This window comes from Pagrus pagrus, assembly GCF_965226575.1.
Source record: "Pagrus pagrus genome assembly, chromosome: 17".
NCBI classification, from domain to species: domain Eukaryota; kingdom Metazoa; phylum Chordata; class Actinopteri; order Spariformes; family Sparidae; genus Pagrus; species Pagrus pagrus.
The window spans coordinates 11006765-11027906 of NC_140201.1; the positions used below are offsets into that span (position 1 = coordinate 11006765).

At 41.0% G+C, this 21142-nt stretch overlaps 1 protein-coding gene across 5 annotated transcripts in view; it reads right to left on the minus strand.

The window, feature by feature from the left end:
- Positions 1 to 21142, minus strand: part of akap9 (A kinase (PRKA) anchor protein 9) — a 66472-nt gene that overhangs the window by 28972 nt on the left and 16358 nt on the right. For all 5 annotated transcript variants that reach the window (XM_084378836.1, XM_084378835.1, XM_084378837.1 and 2 more), the window contains 17 exons: positions 20874 to 21023; positions 20238 to 20393; positions 19945 to 20142; positions 16950 to 19847; positions 15611 to 15691; positions 12954 to 13101; positions 12689 to 12759; positions 12482 to 12602; positions 12233 to 12330; positions 11929 to 12034; positions 11011 to 11245; positions 9475 to 9529; positions 8217 to 8546; positions 7427 to 7696; positions 4343 to 4476; positions 3928 to 4130; positions 1695 to 1927 (listed from right to left, as the gene is read on the minus strand). In XM_084378836.1, coding sequence (XP_084234962.1) covers positions 1695 to 1927; positions 3928 to 4130; positions 4343 to 4476; positions 7427 to 7696; positions 8217 to 8546; positions 9475 to 9529; positions 11011 to 11245; positions 11929 to 12034; positions 12233 to 12330; positions 12482 to 12602; positions 12689 to 12759; positions 12954 to 13101; positions 15611 to 15691; positions 16950 to 19847; positions 19945 to 20142; positions 20238 to 20393; positions 20874 to 21023 — 5487 coding nt within the window. The remainder of the gene's footprint in view (positions 1 to 1694; positions 1928 to 3927; positions 4131 to 4342; positions 4477 to 7426; positions 7697 to 8216; positions 8547 to 9474; positions 9530 to 11010; positions 11246 to 11928; positions 12035 to 12232; positions 12331 to 12481; positions 12603 to 12688; positions 12760 to 12953; positions 13102 to 15610; positions 15692 to 16949; positions 19848 to 19944; positions 20143 to 20237; positions 20394 to 20873; positions 21024 to 21142) is intronic.

Sequence of the window (21142 nt, forward strand, 5' to 3'; positions counted from 1 at the left end):
ATCATTTCAGTTCTTTTCTTTACCATCATAATGACACTTAAATTTGACGAACGTAAGCTTTAAAACCCACAAACACATAAATGATTCAACACTTTACATTCAGCCATCGTGCACTCTGTGGTGTGGATGGATGCTAAACAACAGTGATGCTCGGCCTGAAATTTCTTTCAAGCTATTTTTAGATCTCCAAGATAAAACTCATCTCAGCGTGAGTAACGCATGAATTTCAGCCAACGGGAAGATGTGCCGTGCAGTCAGTTACAGTAACACATTCACTGGCCTAGTTAAACTGGCCCCGTCTCTGTGGGCTGACACTGGACACAGCTACACGGACAGCCCGAGGGAGGGGTGGAGTTGTTGTGTCCAACTGAGACTACGATTGGCTGATCGACCAGACAAAAGCTCAGTGTAAATACAGCTCGTATCTGTGGGCAACCACTGGGAATGAGGCAGCTCTTTTGTGTGTGAATTCTAGACAGGCCAACTTTGTTGCTGGCCACATTCTGCAGTCTCATCCCCATTATGCTTCCATGAACAGGCGTAGAAACCCACAGAGGGGGTTAACAGTGTCGAGTGTGGGTATTTAAATGTTTTGACAAAGCCTAAATGTGTCACTAGAGCTTTCTGTTCATCTGTTGATTTTTAGGCACGAACACATGCAGGACTGTTCATGAAGGATTCTTCTGATATTTCAACCTGAAAGAGCACGTTCCCCTTGGCAAGGACTACAAACTAGAGATCCACATTAAAAAAAAAAGCATAGAAAGTTGGCAACAAATGTTTGGTCAGATTCTGGCTGGTTCAGTCATTTAGTCTTTGATTATATTATCCTAATCTTCGTAAATCAGGAAACTTTTCTGACTTAAGATGACTTTAATAAAATGAGCTTAACATATTGGGAAATATGCAAGTTTGCTTTGTTGCAGAGAGTTTAATGAGGGGATTAATACCGCTGGGTACCTGACAACTGCTCCCAGCCAAGAGGTAGTTTGGCACAATTTTTCTTTATAGTTTTTTAGTCTCTTACTGTCGGACTTCTAGGTGGGCAATGGTGTTTTTCTTCTCACCCCACCATGGCTCAAAATACAAGCCTGTTTTGCTCTGGAGCTAACAAATACAAACGTAACGATATGGCTTTAAAGAACATCTAAAGCTCATGTTAGCTTGTGCAAACTTCTTTTTCATGTACCAAGACCTCTGTCTCATTTTTGTTTATGGTCTTGTAAAAAACTTGCATAGTGTAACTTTAAGCATTAAGCAAAAGTTAAAGAATACATATATATATACGTTACATAAAAGTAACTACTTTTGCACTTTATGTGTAGCCTGATAATTGCTCAGTCATTTTTTTACTTCATATTTTCATTTTCTATTTCAATCGTATTAAACATAACTTTATTTGTACTGTCAGTCTGAGTCACTGTACACATCTCAGATGTGGGTGTCGATTAGGAGGTCTGGTACAAGGCTAACTCATGTCAGGTTTAAATAAAATTGTACAGCATGACTATCGGTTTGCATTTATATGGCAGAGTACTTAAGAGAAAGAGAAAGAAAGAATTGCAACTAGTTTTGAGAAAACAAAATATAGTTTTCCTCATACAATTAAACAAGAAGAGTTTCTTTGCGAGCAGAAGCGCCACATTCAGTAAGACACATGTGGACAATGGTGCATTAGTACCACTGGTCTGTACCTGGTTGGTGGTGTCGCTGATGGCCATCAACATCTTCTCCAGAGCAGTTTGGAGTCGTTTGCTGATGCCCATCAGATATTCCTCGTTCTCCAGCTGTGTCCCCGCTCCCAGCAGCAGGCTTTCCATCATCTCCTGGGACACTTCCAGACCCTCGTCAGCCTCCGCCTCTCCAGACCACAAACTCACATCGTCTGCGCTGGTCTCGCTGCCCTGGAAACTCTCTGCAGAGTGACCTGGTGTGATACGAAGAACAGAGATTAGAAACATCACACATAAACCTGATGCACATTACACTGTCAACAGATTTAAAGTTCACTCAAAACCAAGATACTGTGAGAGAGTAATCAGCATAATCATGTAAAATATTGCAAGGACAGTAAATAATCAGCTTCACAAACCATTTGAAGCTTGCACAACAAAATAAATTGCTGTGAGGGTTAGTGTAGGACAAGAACAACCGCTAAATAATGCTAGTCGTGTTGTTTATATTCATGACAGGATGCAAAGCAGCGCTAAATATATAACTATAATAAGGGGGTAGGCGCACACATCTTCCAGGTCAAATGAGTAAACAACGCTGACTCAACTGTGCCTTTAAGCTAGTTTTATGACATCACGAAAACTGCATCATCCAATGAAATATTTTATGACGGCAGCAGGTGGCAGTATGGATCAAACTTTACACTGTGTAGATTTCTTATCATGAAAATGTTTTAATGTAGGAACAATGTTAAAGCCAGGTCAAGATAGTAATCTTTTCACCAGAATATTAAGGGATTTGAATTCACTATAGCATCATTGTTTATGGTCAGACACAATAAATCATATGGACCCATTTTATTCATAATCTGATGTCCTATTTTGTCAGGACAGAAAAAACTGATCAAACCAAAAATGGCATATCAGATTATATTATACAGGCAAAAAAAGTGTTGATACTAAAAGTGGGCTACATTTGCACCTTTGTATTAGGCACTATTAGTGTGTTTTCATGACATGTCGCTGCTGAATGTCATTTGAAAGTTATTTACATTAAGACACATGATTAGATTAGAGAAGAGTTGCCACGGCTGCACAAACAAACTGTCTCGCACACAATTTCACTAACAGAAACCATCATTTGCATGCAAGAATGTGATTATACCAGCAATGATGATCTACTTGCAGCTTGGCACGAGAACAGACATACAAAGAGACGTCACGTGTAATATGAAATCCGTTGTTGAGTTACTGTACGATTTATGTAATTTGCCCCACAGGGTGACGGTCAATTTTCTATTTCTAGATGTATTACTGTGATAATACTTTAAAGTATGTAGAGGAAGGTGCTGAAACTAAGAACAGACATCATTAAGACCCCTAATGAAACCAGCAAAATACTAAATATCATTGTGGTCACACATTTTTGGATTCATCTTTTTAAAAGAAATAGAAAAAAAGATATAAACAGCCTAAAGACAGATTGGGCTATTGATCCATTATCTGTCAGTTAGTTACACTGTTGTTTAGTGGTTGATATGAGCAGCTACGGTTTTGTAATGAGGTACTAAGTATTAGGATTAGCATGTTAAGATGAGACTTTGTTGTTTTTAGCTCCCATGGAGTCACCACCTTAAGTTATAATGAACCATTCAAGGGGCAGGTAACTTTGATCCAGTTTGCTGACATCTGAATTACAGAACAGGACTTACTGACAATGCTGCTATTTGCATGTGATCAAGCTGAATTTGTCTACAACAACTGTTCACATTTTTCGAATCATAGAGACACAACTCAATGCTGGATGAAGAAAAAAAGGAGGATGAACTCTTTGTTCATGCAACAGCATCATGTAGTCATGGTGCACTGTATTAGCAGCAGAGGGAGTTAGCTTAACTTGCAGTCATGGCTGCCAGCTGCACTCTGGATGTGGCATCAACACTTTCTGTTGTGTTGTGGCTCAAGTTGTCAATTAAAAACAGATATCAAAACTCCAACAAATGTGTTTTAAAACAGATTTACGCCAAATGTTTTGGTTATCAAGACGTAATAAATACAAACTGATTCTAAGCTCTATAAATGCAACAAACTGTATTTGGGAAGTGCAGCTACAATGGTGAAACAGAGATTTATTTTCTCCTCCAGGTAACTATCAACATCTGAACCAACATATTTGGGTGGGTGTGCTGTTGCCCACATGTTGCCCAAACACAGACAACTGCATTACTTATTATTTAGACCTGATGTTACTTGCCTTCAGGTCTGGCGGGCTGTGTGTTAACACTCTGCCAGGTAGCTCTCTGTGTAGTGGAGTGGGGTGTTGTAGCCTGCTGCTCTCCACTGGAAGCAGACAGACTCTGCATGTGGAGGCCCATCGTTTCCTCTGCTGCTGCTGTAGTCTTCAGGACCTCCACCAGAACCTGACTGAGTTTCTCGTTGGCCTGACGAAGAATGTTCCTGAAAGCAGCAAAATGATTATGTTATTAACAAGCTGATTACTAAAATTGAGTCTACTTTGGATTCAGCTCTAACACAAACAAACACAACAGCTAATCATGAAGAATCAACTGAATAAAAAGCTAGAGAGTTTAAGAAAGTTCTACTTTGTGGAGCATCTTTGCACAAACTTCATTATTATTGGGGACCATGAATACAGTTTCTCTCGCTACCTTTCAGCGTCCTCGGAGAACTCTCCATCATCCTGCGATGACGATTTGCCTCCACCAGCGAGCTTTATTCTCGTCCCCCCGGGATCTTCCTCTTCCTCAGCTTCTTCTTGAGTGTCTCCTCTCTTCTTTAAGGCCTGTACGGGCAGGAGAGAAAAGACAGACAGCAGCCCCGTCATTGCAAAGTTGCAGCCGGATAAACAGACTCCTAAAAACTCTGGACAGCAAGCGACAGCGTGGCTGTGTTTGCGACCATCAGTAAAAGTGTATTCAAATAAGTGCAGCGAGGCGCACATACACACACTGCCCTTGTACGAGCACACACACAAACACAAAGACGCACTTCTAACTCTCTTGGAGCCGAGAGAAACACTAGTATCTTTGTGCTGCTATGGCAACAGGTGCACCTGAGGCACAACACTGCCTGGGGTGATAGCCCCACCTACTGGGTGACCAGCAGAAATACAAGCATTTCACTTCACTCTCAGACAGACTGCACTGTGCAGAGAATACAGATGAGCGAGATTAACACTGATCTCAGTCAAACAATCACTTCTTCAGACAGTTTCCTGAGTAACAGACAACATAAAGTGCTTCACACACACAGATCAGACTAATCAAATGTCTGTTTTGAGACAGAAATGTTCACACTTCTGGTAACTGTGTTCTACTTTATTTTGCGATAACTACATTTCACTGAAATATCTTTTTGCCATTACAATGTACATACATTTGCATGTATTTAATATATATAATAATAATAATAATAGTACGTAACATATTATACATGTTATAAATACATATAAATATACAATCTCATCTATAATAATATATTTTTCTACATATTTCAACAGATTTTAAGATGAATGAATGTGGTATTAAAGTTTAAATTAAGTCTGAGTCTGTGACATGTTTAAAAACAACAACTCTTTATAGCGCTATAATATTGGTTAAAATGTTAAACAATTTAACATTAAACTGCACACAAACAGAGAGCGCTAACTTGTCTTAAAATAGCGATTACAAACATTAATTTTCTTTTAATAATAGTTTGTTATCCCATCGCTTAGCTTGTTTTTTAAACTTAAGAACTGAAACCTTCAATGTCGGACGTTAAAATCCAGAGCTTTATCCTTATTTTGGGCCTTGGGGGTTTGGGAGTATTAGTAATAATAGCTCACTATGAAAGGGTACAGACACAAAACTAAAAATTATGAGCACATCTGACACAAAATAAAGGTGTCACATGAACTTAGCCTGACTGCATAATTCTTAACATTTGTCAAAATATTTTCATTTTAAGTTATTAATATAACTATATATTTGATGTTGTTCAAACCCATTTATTTCCTTGAATGAAAATGAAAATATTGTGCTGCTTTGTGTAGTAAATGTTTTTTTTATTTGAAGACCTAGTGTTAATGTGTGATGGAAACACAAAAGATTTCTGTTTGAAACCTAAATGTTCTTCAAATTAAATAACAATTAGCGTTGCTGAGTCTCATTATTACACAGTCTCATTATTTTAAACCATCGCTCCTACAACTTACTTTCACCCTTTCCTGCCTCACATGATCAATAAAATACAACCAAGCATCACATGACACATGGACTTCGTGTGCACATGATGAACACTGAGTGCGTGTGATGTGCATGACTAAAGTATGTTCACCATGGTGATTTCTGTTGGAGCAACAGTAGTTTTTGCAGACATTACTGTAGATAACTCAGGAGAATTTAAGAGAAAATAACATAATGCATCTAAACATCTGCATTAAGCATTGTAAGAAAAGGTACAGAGACATTTTTCTCATTATCAAAACTGAGCTCTCAACATTAAACCTCATCAGAGCCAATTACAAAAGCTAAATAACTTTTTCAAACTAGCTTATCCTTTGAATCACTGTGTCGGCGCAACTCATCTCACAAAGAAAACTGAACCTGACAGCCACTGCGATCACACGGTTAAAGCCTAATCATGCAATAAATGGTAAGTGAAAGCCTAGCAGGCACTGGGACTAGCTCTTCAAGGCGAGGAGGAGCGATTTAAAGAAATAATCTCAAATCAACATCAGTCAGTGTATGCAAAGTAGACAGACAAGAGAGTATGCACAATCAAGAAAGTACATTTTGTCAGTAGTGGATAAACAAATACGCTTCTTGTGAAATCTTTGAAACTGTTGTGAGAGATACTGACAAATGATTTTTCCTCTGAGATTTGTAGCAGTTGTGTGTGATTATCAAAAGAGCTGTTTCAATGAATGTTAGTCCCTTACGTGAGTAATATTAGACTAAAATCACAAATTTACTGTGTATAAGAGTAAAAAAAAAAAATAATTAGGATGCTGTAACCTAGGCAAGTAGGATTTCACAAGTGTATACTTCTTCCTACTTCTTCACGAACATGTAAACTGTTGTTATTTGAGAATTGTCGTATTTGTCGTTGAATTAGCTGTTTAGGTTTTCTGCCTTTCATTTTGTTGTTCTTAACTTCAATCAATCACTCTATCCCTCAGTTTAGAGGAGAGTAAGGATTTGTGTCTGCACATATCGTTCCACATGTTTCTGTGCTACTTTGGGCATAAAAAGACATGCAGGTACTGTACTTGAAAAACCAAATTAATGGTTTGGCTTTTTGGTTAAACATTGGTTAATTAATATTATATGATAGGAGGCTAGAAGAGCTGTAAGCCTATCCACAAAATCTCAGTGGGAAATGTGCTGAATACCAAACATTCATCACAACAGAAAAAATATCACAACATCCCACTCTACACATAGTGTATAAATGTTGCTGCCAATTTCACAAACATGTTGCTGCAAAGTTTAACATTTGGATCCTCCACAAACACAACAAGATAAATCTGCTTCACCCACAGTATTAATTGTAGTATTGAAACGAAATCACTGTTAGCAGTTACAAACACTATTAATATTAGCACAAGGATGAATAATCAAGGCTGGAGTAATCGATGCAACACCTGCACTGCGACACAGTGCATCTGAAAATTAATGACGCAGCAGTTATGAACTCCCTCAGATGAATTGAAGTGTGGAGAGTGAATCAACACAGATAATGATACCAACCTGTTTAGGTCCTGATTTCTGCAGCTCTTTTTTTAACTTTCTGATCTCAGCGTTCCTCTCCTCCAGCTCCCTCTCCAGTCTCTCCTTCTCAACCTCCTCCAGCCAGGCGCCCGAGCTGGGTGAAGCTCTAGTCTGCTCATTGTTCTCCCTCTCCTCCAGCTCCTCTTCGTCTGACTGGGTCTGCATGGAGGTGCACCTCTGGCAGGCTCGCTTGTTGATTCTAGCCAGCTCAGTCTGCTGTGCAAACTCCACGGACATCTGAACTATGGCCTGTCAGAAAATATCCAAAGATGATGCGTCTTAATACTGTGTTTGATAGAGTGCTGTTACAATATTTTTAGCAATTTTACAGAATAAGACTGTGGTTCTTCTCTTCTATTTGTGTTCTCATATTCAAACAGGTTTCAATGTACTGTATCCATTTTAATTATAAATTATTCTGCTGATTACTTTCTCCTTACGACTAATCGTTTAGGCCATAAAACTTTAGACTAAAGTGAAACTGCACTTCCCCGGAGCTCAGATGACATCTTTAAATGTCTTGGTTTGTCCAACATGCAGACTGCAACTCATTTTAATGTAAACATTTTTAGTTTACTACCACACAAGACTAAGATAACAAGCAAATATTCATAATTTTTAAGCTTGAACCAGCATATTTGATCACTAATTCATCCGATTATTAATTCATCCAATATCAGACTGAATGCAATTGCCTTCTGTTGCAAATTTATTTGAATCTGACTGGACAGACGGGTTGTATGAGAACAGAAAATATATGATCACCTACCTTGGCAACTTCCTCCTCCACTCTCTCCCAGTCTTGTCTCTCTTCCGGCACGACCTGCCCAGCTCCCCTGAGGCTCCTGATTGAGCTTCCAGCCCCGTTAATACCGTTCAGATCCTGCTCCTCCTCTCTTCTATCTTCCTTACGCTCCGGTTCCCTTTCTTCCCTTAGTCTCCTCAGCTCCCTGTTATGCTGCTCTTGGAGAGCTGCTACTTCTTGGACATACTTGTGGTAGAGAGCTTTCCTCAGCGCCTGCAGCTGCGCCGTCAAGCCTGCAGACCTGGCAGGCAAGCTCAACTCCACACCTCCCTCAAGGTTCTCTTCACCTAGGTCCTGAGAAGAGTGAAGAAAGCAAAATAGAGGAAGAAAGGAAGTTACAAATATAAAACTACAAGATAACAGCAGTTGTAGGTTGTTAAAATGAAGAGCATAATAAAATATGAAGTTATGGAAATTGAAAGTTCCTCAAGACTGTTCCTGAAATGAACAAGTCCTCTTTGCTTCACGCCACCCGCCCTTTAAACCCGATTAAATACACTGTTTTGTCCTATTCACCCTCCCGGGATGATAACACGATACAGGGGTACATTACATTACAGCTACAGTTTCACACACTACCACTCTTGTCTTGTAATGAATCCCTGTCTGTTTCACAGTCGTTCAGCTTCTTCGGCAACACTCGCCTCAAGCTTAACATTTCCAAGCCAAACCTACAATGTCTTGAAGTGTATCATGCCCAAATTCGTTTCAGTTTCTCTCCTGTTCTCGCTCCTCCTGTGCTCCTGTCAATCTTCAACTCTCCTATCTTCCTCTCAGATCTCTGAATGAGGAGGGTAAACACACGAGCTGTGGCAACTTTGAGATTGGAAGGGAGAGGCGAACTAAGACACGGTGGAAGTTGGAGTGATGTGAGCGAGAGATGGTTTAAATAGAGGGCAGCTCATTCACGCAAGACAGAATCCTCCTTTCATGCAGCCGCCATGACTAGAGTACGTCCGCTCGGTTTATGAGCAAAACTGCAGCTTATGTAACGTCCAAGCCTTTTAATCGTTCAGATACAGGACCGTTCATGATGCTGCTTCTGGAGCAAAGCTGGGGATGAAGATTTAGGGCACGTTTTAGCCTAAAGGCTGCAACTGCCCCCTCCCACCCACCCGCACTGTCATAGCATCTTAATGCATGTACACGTTTCAGCTCGTAGTAAGATGTGATGCATGTGACATGGAAGATTTAGATGAGGGCAAAAACGTAGCAGCCAAACCTTTAGTATTTCCTCTCTGTGCTCCTCCGTCATCTCAGAGCTGGACTGTGTAACACTGGACGGGCAGAAAGAGAAAATGTGAGGTCAGAATGAATAGATCGTCAACCTCGAACAAGTTAAGAGTTTGATGCAGTTTTTATATATATATATATATACACACACACACACACACACACACACATTTAAAATTATCTACCTTCTCACTCCAATTTCTAAGATATCATATTCAAAATCCTTTTTTTTTTTCAACCAGCACTCCAAAACCCAAAGATATTGAGTTTACTATCATATATGAGAGAGAAAAGCCTCCATTAGAGAAGCTGAAACTCTGTTAGCTCAGTTGGTAAAGTAGGCGTCCCATGTAGAGAGGCTTTGTCCTCGCTGCAGCGGCCCAGGGTTCGAGTCCAAGCTGTGACTCTTTGCTGCATGTCGTCCCCCCCATCCCATTTCCCGTCACCTCTGCTGTCCTATCAATAAAGCCATAAAGGCCAAAAAATATACTTTTAAAAAAGATTTACTATATGAAACTGTGGAGGGCAGCAGCTGCTCAGCTTTCTTAAAATAGAGCCACTGAGCTTCTTTTTAGCCATGAGGAAGATTTCCCCCAGAGAAATATGGTTTGTTTTTGGAAGTACGTTTATTATTATCATACAAACAGCAGTAGGTCATAGATATAGAGGTCTCCAAATAGATCAGAATAGATACACTCCCATACAGGCTCACATTTATTCAGTGTAATTCTGTTATGACACTATATGCTTGTGTGCTGAGCCAAGGGTGAAACACATGACACAGGAACACTCTCTCAACTTTTTTCCATTTCAGTGCAAACTTGTAGTTCTTCATAAACATCATATAATACAGCTTTATGAGTGGAACATGCGTAAAAAGTTCACATTCATCTTGTTTTCTATGTTGCGCTTCACTGCTCAGACGATCACTTCCCTCAGGAAGCCATCTGGATGGCTGGAAATGTACTTTTATAGGTTAGTGGGCTAACAAAAGGCATGAACAACGCTTCACACAACCTAGTGAATATTTCATTAGTCAACTGAACTGGGTCAGGCAGCTTCACGTGCTACACAGGATGTGCAGACCAGCTTCTACGGGAAAGTTATCTGATGGAAGATCATGTAGGTTCTTCTTACACAGTATGCACTGTATCAACCAATCAATAGTATTGTATTTGAAGGAGATATGTCAGCTGAACAGTGGAGGCGTTTTTTAAGCTACAATTTTTACTTTAGCTGCTTAGCTCAAAGCATCTCAAGTCAATGCATGTATTCTCTTGTCCGTTGAGGATGTAAATAATGTCTTTTCAAATCGATTTGTGATCTCGGGGCTTCCCCAGACTTTGATTACGCAGGAGAACCTCAATGAAGCCATTGTATGCTTCCTTTTGGTCCCCATCCACCTAATTTCTTTTTTTGGAGAATGCTGCAACACTGTTTTGCTGTGATGTACTCCAAAACTTCATTTACATTTCTATCTGCATGGGGTTGAGTAGATAATCCTTAAAGAATTTGTGGTCATCACCTGAAGTGTGTCTGAGTTCCTGTGACCTCCTCCAGTCGCTGCTGCAGCATGAGGAGCTCAGTGAGGTATCGCTCCTCAGTCTCTGCTGCCTGCTGCTGGTAGTGAGCTCGGAGATGCTCCACCTCCTGTCTGTGACTCTCCTCCAGCCGGAGCTGCTTCTCCTGCTCTTCTGCCTTCAGCCTCTGTAATTCCTCTGTATGGCAGGTAGATGGTGCACCAGCCCGCTCCTTCACATCTAACCGATGAGAGAGGTGAAATGTGAAATTGAATATGCTCGACTGGATAGCATTTAAGATTACAATCAATGACATGAAAGTTTAATGCTCCTTCTGGGAAAAATGATTCGCTGCAGTAACAAATAACAGGATCAAGTAAGAACTAAGTGAACAGAGAGCGGTGAAAGAAACAAATAACACAAAACAACAGAGGACACAACAAAAAAAATAATTTGTGCACCTTTTTTTAAATATGTGCAACAGTTAAGTATGTGTTTGCAGTGAACAGGTATACATTTGACACTACATTCATATGTGGATGTGCAAAATTTCAACCATCTGTTCACAATATTACATTTAGCCATGATGATTAGCTTGTTAGCTCAGTTGATCCAAAAAAAAATCAAAGCAGAGTGTGTTACTGTTGGATTTCTGTTTGTTCTAGACAACAGATGTAAAGATGCTAGTACAAAGTACAAAGTGAGTGGCACATATGTGACATGACAGTTATCATTCAAGCTCAATAGTGAGCAAAACCTCTAAAACACTGTGGGGTGGCACCTGCAGAATACACAGAAGAAAAAGAATACTACAGAAAACTGTCATCTTATTACACACCTCTGTGTTTTGGCTCAGTGCCCTGGCATCAGTGCTTGACCTGTTTGTTTTTCTTTTTTCATTCGAGAGGAGAATCCACACTTACCTTCGCTTGAAGAGGTGCTCAAGCTGGTAACTTGCACACGCAGGTCAGAGATCTCCTTCTCACTGCTGCTCTTAAGTTCATCATATGACCTCTGCAGTTCCATCACCTAGAAGACCAACAGATTTGTTAGTGTGTTTCTAGGAGTCTAACGGTGCACTCGTCCCAAACTTTCACAGTACGGACGTCATGGTTCGTGTATATTTTGTGTTTCATTCTATACAACAACATGCACTCAAACCTGATGATTTGCCTTTAGTGTGAATCTGAGAGACAGCTCATGTTGACACATGTCCCAAGTTTTTACCTTGTTCCCATCGGCTCTCAGCAGAGCCTGAAGCTGTGACAGTCGATGATGTTCCTGCTCAATCGTCACCCTCACCTGCTGAAGATTTCTGTAGAGCTCTACATAAGAGAGAGCATATTTGAATATGTGTATATGTGTGCTACTGTAGGTGTGAATAATGGAATATTTTAAAGCACTTTGTCAGTATAAAATACATTTACAACAGGCTTGTTTTAAACTGTAATTACATTACTTAAACAGACAAATTACCTCTGGCTTCCAGTACAATGGCAGTAGATTCCCTAGTTTCATGTCTGTCTGCCAAAGAAGGCGGCCGGCTGTCCGCGTCAACGCTTTCCAAAAACTCTTCACCAAACATCTTTTGAAAACACTGAACACAGAACAGACAAAAACAAGGTTAAATCCTTTATACACTTGGCAAATTCATACAGAAAACTGTTTGTTTTCATGAATTACCTGAATGATCTCACTGCATTCTTTTGACACAGCCTGTAACATGTTGTGGTAATTGAAGATTTTTGGCTCGTCTGAAAAAAAAGTAAGCAAGAAACGTTCAATTAATGACTGACACAGCCTCTGACAAACACACAGCAACCAAAAAGTACAAAAACAAGGCTAGACACAACAAGGCCATATCCTGTTCAGTGTGGATCCATCATGAATGATAAATCAAAAGCCTCTCTGGGGGCACGCAAGTGCAACTGACTGAAGGTCTGCTCACCCTGGTCACCGTGATCTTTCAGGCTCTTCAGCTTCAGCTCCAGAGAGTGTGTGCGGGCGTCCGTCTCCTCCTGCAGTACCTCAAGCTGGGCAGCGTGAATCTGAGACAGGCTGATGCGCTGGGCCTCCATCTGTAGCCTGCACTCACCCTGGAAAAAAGAAGAAATATCTTCTTTATTAACACGACTGAAATAAAGCACATTTTTCACATGCATAATTAGATTTCATGTAGCAAGTGTTTGTCTTAATATCCCTAAGTCTTCAAGAAGATGACACTAAATGGCGCTGGATAAATAAAACACGACATGGATTCATATCACTTGTAATTTATCATAAATTAAATTATGCAGCAGGCTACACACATCTGCTAATCAGAGGAGATAAATGATTAAATAACATAAATCCACCAATCCTATTTTAACGACAGAGCAGCAGCACAAGCCATCTGTGTTCAGGATGAGAGGTCTGCTATTATCACTTCTGTAACGGAGAACAAAAGGCAAACAGTGAGACCCCTTTCTCTTACAATGCATTATGCATTAGCCCAAATTTGTTAAGGCTATACAATTATGAAATTGCAATTCCGTTACCTTTGATGTCAAACGTTTTTAAAGTGCACTCTACATTTTAATTAGGCTGCATTTAAAACGCTTTGTTATGATACAATCTCCACGTGCTGAGCAGAGTCCTTTCAAACCTTAGACCACTCAGATGTTCCTGCTTAAACATGCGGAGGAGAGACGGCCAGCGCTGAACAAACAGATGGCAGCTGTGTAATGATGTGCCACTGACTCACGCATCAACAACAAAAACAGAATTACTTGTTTTATGACAATTAAACAAGTTTACAGTAACATAACCTCTTCTACAGAGGAAATTACTATAAAACTCAGCTACATTTATTGGACTTCTTCCAAGGACCAACTGAATAGATTTTAAGTGGCATCGCGTGTTTAAAGAGAATCTGTGGCATTCAGAAATGTTAATATACCTGAACTTCTTTCTTTCCTCTTTAAACTGAATGTTCTCCGGCATAAATACATCTCTGATCTGCTTGTACGTTACGAGGCATCCAGACCCTTCAGGTCATTTGGGACAGGTTTGCTCAATGTTCCCAGGATCATATCCCAGAGAAGTGAAGCAACTTTTAGTTTTTATGTTCCCCACCTTGGGAACAAGCTTCCAGACTACCTGCTTTAATTTATTAAAATTGTTTACTCTTTATTTGCTTGATTTTGTTTTGATTGTCTTTTAAATGCTTTTGTATCTGTAACTCTTTATTTTTGTTGTTTTTTGTTTATTATCTTTTGACCGCAATTTCAACATTTTCTTAGTGTCTTAGATTTCATGCATTTCTTAGTCTCTATAAAGCTCTTTGAATTGCCTTGTGTCTGAATGGTGCTATATAAATATACTTCCCTTAAACCTGCAATAGAAGTCACACAAACCAGTGACTCCAAACCAGAGGTACTCGTACCCCAGATGGTGCCATTTTTGTAGTTGCCGAGAGGGTATGTGGAAAGATCACTCAACTAATTTGGAAAAATAAAATTGATTTGATAGAAAAAGTACATCTGCATATTGAGTCATCTATGACAATTAATGAAGGTGTTATTGCACTTAAAAGATTGTGAAACAAATAATTAGCTTGTTTGTTAGCAAGCTTGTTTGACTTGTAATGAATGATAATGCCCTAATCTGAAAGAACTTTTACAATGTATAAAATAAACTTAAAAAGGTGTACAATGCATATTTTTTATGGACCTATAAAGAAACACAGACGGAGCTTGATACAAGGAATGGCAGTTTGCAAGAGGTTATGGATTTCAGATGTACTTCAAAGCCGTATGTCTACATCTGAAAGCAATAGACCAAATATGATTGTATTTCAAGTTATGGCGGGGTGAGAACAAAAAAACACAAATTGCCAGTCCAGAAGTCCTACAGTTCAATAATACTGGACTAATAACCAAAATTGTTTCTGAAAAAGTTGCATAGTGCGCCTTTAATACAAAATTACTGAGTTGTTATTAATTAGCACATTTTGGTACGGCAACTTAAACAGTTCACTAGTTTTTTTCCTCTCCCTCCGACAGCTGCCTCAGGGTACTGTCAAGGATCATCCCCCGCTGCACCAGACAGTCTAACATCATCGACCACTTTGTTTTCCTATTCCCTCTTCTGTCACAGCGCGGCTCTGCTCTGATAGCTCTCAGTTGGCAGCTGTGATATTATCTAATTGTTCTGAGTCCTGTAATACCAGCAATGACTCTGCTAAATTTGTTTTGCTCTTGTCTATTGATTTGTTGCTGCAGGACTTTCAGCTCCACCTATCCTCGAGTAACATTTCTGTCAGTGAAACAGAGCGGAACAGGCAGCCCTGTGTGGCAATTTGAGGGCTTTTAAAATTCAAATGATCACATCTGATGAGCACACATCTAATAATGAACAGGTGGTGCTCATTAAGCTGAAATGAGCATTTCACAGCATGTTCGTGTGTTTGTTTGTGAGCAAATCTCACAGACAATTAAGAGATATTTAATATTATTTCAGCTGTATGAGCACCTGCTGATGGACCTCTACACCACTCTGTATGATGTATGAAGCATCTCAACACTGAAAAGCATAAGGCAGAATGTGAGCTTAAGTGACATTTACATGCTCAGAGGTCTCTCCTTCTTCCTCTGCTCCCTCACACACGACAGGCTTCGTGTTCTGGCCCGTCCCATGTCTGCTCACCTGAATAAGCAAGCAGAAGAGAAATACTTTTTTAAAAGAAAAGTCTAACATATTACCCCAGTACAAATGCAGACACATATGACAGTGATGGACAGACAGACAAGATGCACCATCACTTCCTGAGAGGGAACAGAATCATCTTATCGTTCAAATGATCCAGTATAATTTACAAGAAAACAACCCTGAACATCATCTTCTTTTGATTTTCTTTCCCCAGTGTAGAGTTTATTAAGCTCTTGTAGCAGCTTTATGAGAAGTTAGTTTGACTGCACACAGAACCTCATTAGAAAAACACCTGTTTTAAGTTCTGTTGTTGACTGCACAAATACTAAAAGGAGCAACAGCTTCTTTTCAGACATTTGTGGATTTTGGTGATGTCATTCCGGACCATATGTAGCGTTCCAGCCCAGGAGGTGACAAAAACCAAATGAAACACAGATATGAAATGGCAGACGGACACTGTATATCGTCTTTTGCCTGGTGTAATTGAGACACAGCTTGAAGTGACACAGACACAGAAGTGACTGGGGTAAAATGGCTTCTCACCTCAAACCCTTCACTCCCTGCAGGATGGAAAGAAACTAGAATGTACACGTTTCTACACAACGGCAATGATTCAAAGCTGTCAGAAGGCTGTGGGTGACTGTTGTTTAACGTGAAATTCAGTCTGAGGACAAGCAGCATCAAGTGAAAGCAGGTTATTAATCCTGCACAATGCTCCCTTAAAAGTAGAAAAGAACAGAATATTAATGGAGCCTTGACAATTTTCACTGCTGCGTGTGCATTTCCAATCTTGCATTATTCTTCCCACAATAACTCCAATTACTGTAATGTCACTGAACGGTCTGCACAAACATATCTTTTCACAGACTGTGAAAGCACAGACTGTGCTGCTCAATGCTACCTTTGGGAGCAACAATGCAGACACTAACTCAAGACCGTCACTCACAAAAAAGAAAACATGCCAGGGCTGAAATGATAACGATGAAAAAATATTCTGTTAATGGCTAGAGCTTCATCTGGCTGTGAATGAATCCACGGGTATTTAATGAAGCTAGTAACAACATCAATAATCACAGAATTAATTACAAATGTTTGAAGCATTTAATATCGACTGCACTCACTTCTCTTCTCTTATAAGCCCTTTATTCTCACAATCAAACATGTCATTTAAACACACTTAAGATGCCAGCAGAGAAAAAGGCAGCAAGGTTCGTTTTACTGGACAGTGGTGCAGCAGATGCATGTGAATGCTTACCGGTTTGTTGATGTAGTCTCTGCCTCCGTCTCCCTGGTAGCCGTCTGTGGAGTCCTCCTTACCGGCCCTCTCTTGTGAACATGACATAACCCGGCTCTCTGTCTGAGGCTGCATCTCCGGCTCTGCAGCACTTGTAGCTCTACCTTCCTCCACCTCTTCCTCCTCCCTGTGTCGTTCCTCTCTGCAGTCTGAAAGAGTGGTGCCAAGTTTGCGCTCCTGCTTCGACCTCTGCCGTCTCTTGCGTCTGCTTGACCCTGAGGCTGTGGACTTCTGCGGGGAGGATCGTCCTTCAACAGGTCCCTCCCCTGAGGACCGTGCTGCTGCTGTTGCTGCTGCTGCTGCTGCTGGAGACGGAGTCTGTGAAAGCCTCTGGAGCTCCAGGCTCTCCCGGATGCTATCTCTCTCTGATTCAGCTGCCTGTAAGAGGGACTGAAGAGCCTTTATCTCCTCTTGCAAAGATTGAATCTGAAGGTGATGATCCTCAGAAGAATAAACTGGCTCTACAGCTTGCTCCTCTTGCTGGAGCTTTCTCTGGGCATGCTGCCCCCTCGCCTGCTCTCTCCTAATCTCTTGCTTCTTTTCCAGTTCTTTCCCAAGGCTTTCATTTCGGGCGATGACCTTCGCGTTTTCTTGTCTCACTTTCACCAGCTCTTCTTCCAGCTGTCCCACTTTGCTCTCTGTGAACATCAGTTGCTCTGTAACTTCAGAAAGCCTCCCAGCCAGGCTTTCTTTCTCACTCAATGTAACATTTAGTTTCTCCATTAGCTCAGTAGTATCTTTTTCTATCACAGCTTTTTTCGCCCCGTCTGTATTCGTGTTCTCCATACTGATATCTCTGCTGCCATCCTCCAGCTCCCGAATCTGTGACTGAAGGCTGGCAATTTTTGCCTCAAACTCAAGTGTATCCTTCAGTGTCCTCTCTTCTAACTGCGTCTTTGCCTCAATCAGACACGTATACTCCGCCTTCAGCTCCTGATAATTTACCTCAAAATTCTTTTCAGCAAAGGAAAAAATATTTCTCTGCTTTTCAATATCCTCTCTGAGCTCAACTACTTGCTGCTCTTTTTGATTGCTCTCTGCTGTGAGTGTCTCAATTTGTATAGATTTTGAGTCCAACTCTTCTTTCAAAGTGTTATTAGACCCTATCAAATTCTCCTTTTCCAATTCCTGCTCTTTCCATTTGTTCTCCCAACATGTATCCTTCTCCTTTGACTGGTTTTCAAGCACCTCTGTCTTTTTTACTAATGTCTGAATTTTGTTTTCCATTCGGACTCGTTCTTCTCCTCCCTTTCTTAGTTCCTCGATCTCTACCTGAAGCTCTTGAAGCTGCTGGACGAGCTTGTCTGCTTTGGAGCTGTGCAAGGCAAGCTTTAGGTCCTCTTTTAGTCCAAGAATTTGGTGCAAAAGCTCGTCTCGCTCTGCGGCAAAACTTGATTTCTCTCTTTGTAACAAATGCATTTTTTCCTCATAACCAATGCGCAGCTCATCCAAAGCTCTCTCGTGCTTCACGGCGGCTTCATTGAGAAGGTTTTCTGTGTTCAGGTAGCTCTCCCTTTGCAACTCTTCCCGAAGATTGGTGAGCTCTTCTTCGTGGCTAAACAGAAGCTGAGTCCTCAGTCGTTCCAGCTCTGCTTCCTGCGACTCCGCCATGCGGTCAAGCACAGCGTCTTTCTCCCTCTCCAGCATCTCCAACTTGATCTTGTAGTTGGTGATTTCTGAATCGTGTTTCACTTCTGCCTCTTCTGCCGCTTCCTGAGCAGCAGCCAGCTCGCTTTTCAGATTATCAATGGTCTCCTGGAGGCGCTGCAGTTCACCTTTATGGCTTTCCTGAGAGATGAGGCTGTGGGAGACCTGCTCCACCTTTTCTTTAGCAGAACGAAGATCTTGGAGAAGATCATCAACCTTGGCCTGCAGGTTAAACTTCTCTTGGGCGACTTGGCTAAGCTCATGCCTGGTTTTATCGTGCATTGTTTGGGATTGCTGTAATGTCCCTTGAAGCTCCCTAACCTTTGCATTGAGAGTGTCCACCTCAGTACTAACAGCAGAGCTTTGAGACAGTTGTTGTGCTTTTAGAAGCTCGAGCTCAATGCGATGTTGCTCGGTCATTTGTTCCACTCTCGCTGCATGCTGCAAATTAAGCTCCTGCTTCATCTGAACTATTTGTTGGCCATACATCTCATCCAGCTCTGCCCTGAGAAGCTCAAGTTTTCTCACAGACTCATCCTGCATTTTTTGGACGGTGTCACTCTCAGACAGGCTGCCCTGGTGATAACGCTTCTGCAGGTCCTCCACTGTGCCCATGAGCTGCATGATTTCATTGGATGACATTCGCTCCTTCTGTCTGGAGGCTTCAAGTTCTCCCTTACAGTTTTCTAACTCCATGCGCCCTTTCTCAAGTTCTAATTTACAACTCTCTATTTCGCTCTTACAGCTTTCTAAGTCAGACTTGCTGCTTTCCAACTCATCCACGCATTTTTCAAGCTCTGATTCTTTGTCAGCCATTTGCTGCTGGAGGTCGCGCTGGTGTTTTTCAGCAGACTCCAGCTCATCCTCGAGCTGCGTAAGAGAGCCGTCCTTTTCTGAAATGACTCTCTCTTGCTCTGCTATGATCAGGTCTTTCTCATCTGACTGGTGAATAATATTCTCATCTCTAGTCCGTCCCACATGGACAAGTTCCTCTCTGAGCATGCTCAGTGACAGCTCATGTTCTGTGATTATTGCAGTTTGCTCTGAAATGAACAGATTTTTCTCTGTCAGTGTTTGTGCAAAAGACTCCTCCGACGTTCTTAACTTTGTCAGCGATTGCTCCTGACTAGAAATAACTTTTTCTTTTTCAGCAATTAGCCGTTCCTTTTCGTTTATCCTTTGAGTGAGTGATTCTTCTGACCTTCTCCCTGACTACAAAGACACAAATTATTAGAGACGCAGAGGCAACACAGACAACATAAATTCAACAGAATAGATATCTGCAGGATCGCACAAGGCATCTTCTTACCATCTCTGTCTCACTGAGCTTGTGCTGGAGATGGCTGATTTGCTCAAGCTGCTCGCTGCTCCTCTCCTGGTGCTTTTTCACCTCGATGTTTATCTCCTCCAGCTGCTGTTGGTACTGCATGAGCTGCTGCCTGGCCTGCAGAAGATCAGCTGCAGTGCTGCTGTGGCTTGTGTTCCTCAGCGTCTCGCCAGCCTGAAGCTGCACATTTTTCCACAACACAAATTAATTTCTAATGAGCAGAGTAGGATAGCCAATATGACAGTAGTTTAGACTCAGAAACTTTCAGTTCCTACCTGCTGGAACTGAATTTGCAGTTTTTGGCTTTGCTCTGTCAGTGCCAAGAATTCTTTCATGATTTCATCTTTTTCTTTGCGAGCCTGCTGAAGGTTAGCTGTGAGCTGGGTGATGATGCCATCTCGCTGCTTCAGAGCAGCCTCAAAATCCTGCAGCTATAGAGAAAAAAAAGCGAGGATGAAAGAGCTTTAAAAAAGCAATGAAAGTAACATAAGTGTAAGAACTGAGCTTGTTATGAAGAAGGAGGGGGAATAAATAAGTTCCCAGCCTCACCAATCTGAAATCTTCTTCTCAAAGTAGTTAGATGAGTGTTAACAGTCATTTCTACTCATCATTTACAGGATACAAAATTATTTGAAATGGATGGCAACGCTTGAACACAGGTGGTATTGTACCCATGAGTCATTTAAAATAAAATGGAAGATGCAATCATGTGTGAATATGTCAAAAATTACAAGTGAAAATCTGATCGCTTTTGCTCATTCACATTAACAACAAGGAAGAAGGAAATAAAACCTAAAATTAATCAAATCAGTTTTTAAATATTGTAAAGTGGTGGAAATATTGTGGTAATCCACCCTGTGTATTTTCTCAATTCAACAGTACGACCTATAATAAAGTAATAAAACATTTACCTGCTGTACTCCCTCTGTGCCGAAAGCAGCCCTGATGTCTTCGAGCTCTCGACTCAGCTCCTCCACAGCCTGGGTCTTAGCAGCTAGTGCATCCTCCATGTCCTGTATCGTACCTCCCTTTGTCATCTGTTGCAGGGGCTCCACCTCCTCCTGAGCAGGAAAATAAGCGCTTATTTAGCATTAACAGGGTTTCCATCAAGATGAGGTTTCCAGGTTGAGTTTAGCACTCAAGAGCGACAGCGGTTAGTTACAAGAGCCAAGAGCCACAA